The following is a 2,146-nucleotide window of genomic DNA, read 5'->3' on the forward strand; positions in this document are numbered from 1 at the left end:
ACTCCCAGCCGTCATTTTTTATCAGCAGTGCTTCAGCCTGGATACACCACGTATCGTAGTTATCCTTCGTTAATAACTCGATTCGACTCGATACTCCGATACTCGCAGCCATTATACCACGTGTCGACCTAACCTCAAATTTGCACTTCTCACTTTTTCCCCCAGTTCTCACTTCACTTTTCTTTTTAATCACTTTTCATACTTCACCCTTCTCTTTTTTCTATTTTTTAACTAATTACTTTCGTGACTGGACCCATAACCTGTTAGAGATATGGGTTTTTCTTTATTAAAAGAACAGGACGTCGTGCGACTTCTTCGTATAAATCCCTTTATTCTCCCTCTACAACCGACGACCACACTTTGTTTCTACCTCCAAAGACGCGCGCGAATTACAAAACGCTCACATCTCCAACAATAAATTTATCACCTGAATTTTTTACATAATGTATGAAGTTTATAAAATGATTCACTTAATATTCAAATTTGTCGCAGAAGTGATATTCATGAAAAAAATGTTTTAAACAAAATGCTTTTTTACACCAAGAACATCTAATTATCGGTGTTTCATCACAGAGTGCACATTTCATTTGTGTGTTCTGCTCGAAAATAAAGTCTACAGGATTCACAAAATCTGATTTTTCTTCTGTATACCCACTTTTGTACCAAGCATACTGGAATAGATTTTTATACCTAGGTGAAGACAGTTGATTGTGTACAAGTGACTGTAATTTAATTACATTATTTCTTAAATGAAGATTAACGTCGTAATCATGTAACAGTACATCATCGGAAAAACGTTGAACATAATTTTTCCACACCCTAAATCCATAAACATCTAGAGGTTGGATTCGTCCAGTGGTACCCTTTGGTATCGTCTTATTTATAATTTCTTTACCCGTTGATTTCGCATTACATACATCTTGCTCACAGTGTCCACTCCAGGAGTCTAATAGCAACACAGACGTTGTTTTAGTATTGGTGAAAAAGAGCTCTTCCAACCAGATTTTAAAATGTGCTGTAATATTATATTAAAATCTTTAGTAATTATACACATGTGTACCGGTAATTTTCAATCAAAGATAATTTTTAGATATTGGTTACCAGAAGTGAGTTTTCCAGATTTTGATGCAATCACGTATACGTTAGTCGGTTTAAATAATGTTTTCTGAACTATTGGTCCAAATTGTCCATTTGCTTCTTGCAAAACCATAAAAAGGGGTGACAGCAATCTTCTATCAGCAGTTATTGTTGGTTGTATTGTGTAACTGTGCGATGTTGAAGGTACAGATTGTATAACACAATCTACTTTCTTTTGGTTTTTCACCGCTAGGGTTCGCCCAGAATGTATTTCTAATTGAAATCCACTCTGGTCTGAATTGTACAAATTTTCATGCCCGTATCTCGTGATCAAAGGTTTTACTTCATTGACAAAATCCGTAGCTTTATCTTTCAATACTACATCGTCTTCTATTGGCTTTCGTGTTACAAATTTTGTTACTTTTCGAGACATAATACGATGAGCTTTTTTAAAATTATACAGCCATGTTTTGGAAGCTTTAAATGTCGTATAATCGTTACCTTGTTCCTTATATGCTTGTAAAGCCCATCGTCGAATATCTCTATCATGCAAAATATAACCGAAATCAATAGCTCTTTTCGAATTTGTTATCACGAACTCGGAAATTTGAGCCAACCATTCTTTTCTAGTTCCTCTTGCTTCAATTTGATGAGTCCATCTTCGTAATTGTCGTTCAGATGAAACAAGTTTAAAATTATGTTGAACGGTAGCAAGTCAACGGTTTTTTTCTCCACCTTTTCAAAACGCAACTGCATTCCGTTTATAATCAACATCAACGTCTTCGTCACGCTGCGAACAAACTCCAATATATGTCTCCCCAGACCAATTTTCGTCTGCATCATCTTCATCAACAGCCTCAACCTCACATTCTTTAAATTGATCCAAAAAGTCCAATGACCATTCTTTAGAAACTTCAATTTCATTAAATTCAAACATGCTATCGAGCAACATTTTTTGAATGATTTCCTTGAGCTGTACTTCCTTTCTTGTTACAGGAGTATCCATTAAATACATTGTTTGAAATGTTGCTAATAGCAAATTAATCACATTCATCGGATTGATAATCAT

At 35.0% G+C, this 2,146-nt stretch overlaps 1 protein-coding gene across 1 annotated transcript; it reads right to left on the minus strand.

Moving 5' to 3' along the window:
- Positions 1-424: 424 nt before the first annotated feature.
- Positions 425-2,146, minus strand: LOC143348226 (uncharacterized). Its single transcript, XM_076778224.1, has 3 exons — positions 1,824-2,146; positions 1,102-1,736; positions 425-1,015 (listed from the first exon to the last, which is right to left on the minus strand). Exons 1-3 carry the CDS (start codon positions 2,144-2,146, stop codon positions 471-473), a joined length of 1,503 nt encoding a protein of 500 aa, XP_076634339.1. The 3' UTR covers positions 425-470.

Source organism: Colletes latitarsis, chromosome 11 (assembly GCF_051014445.1).
Source record: "Colletes latitarsis isolate SP2378_abdomen chromosome 11, iyColLati1, whole genome shotgun sequence".
NCBI classification, from domain to species: Eukaryota; Metazoa; Arthropoda; class Insecta; order Hymenoptera; family Colletidae; genus Colletes; species Colletes latitarsis.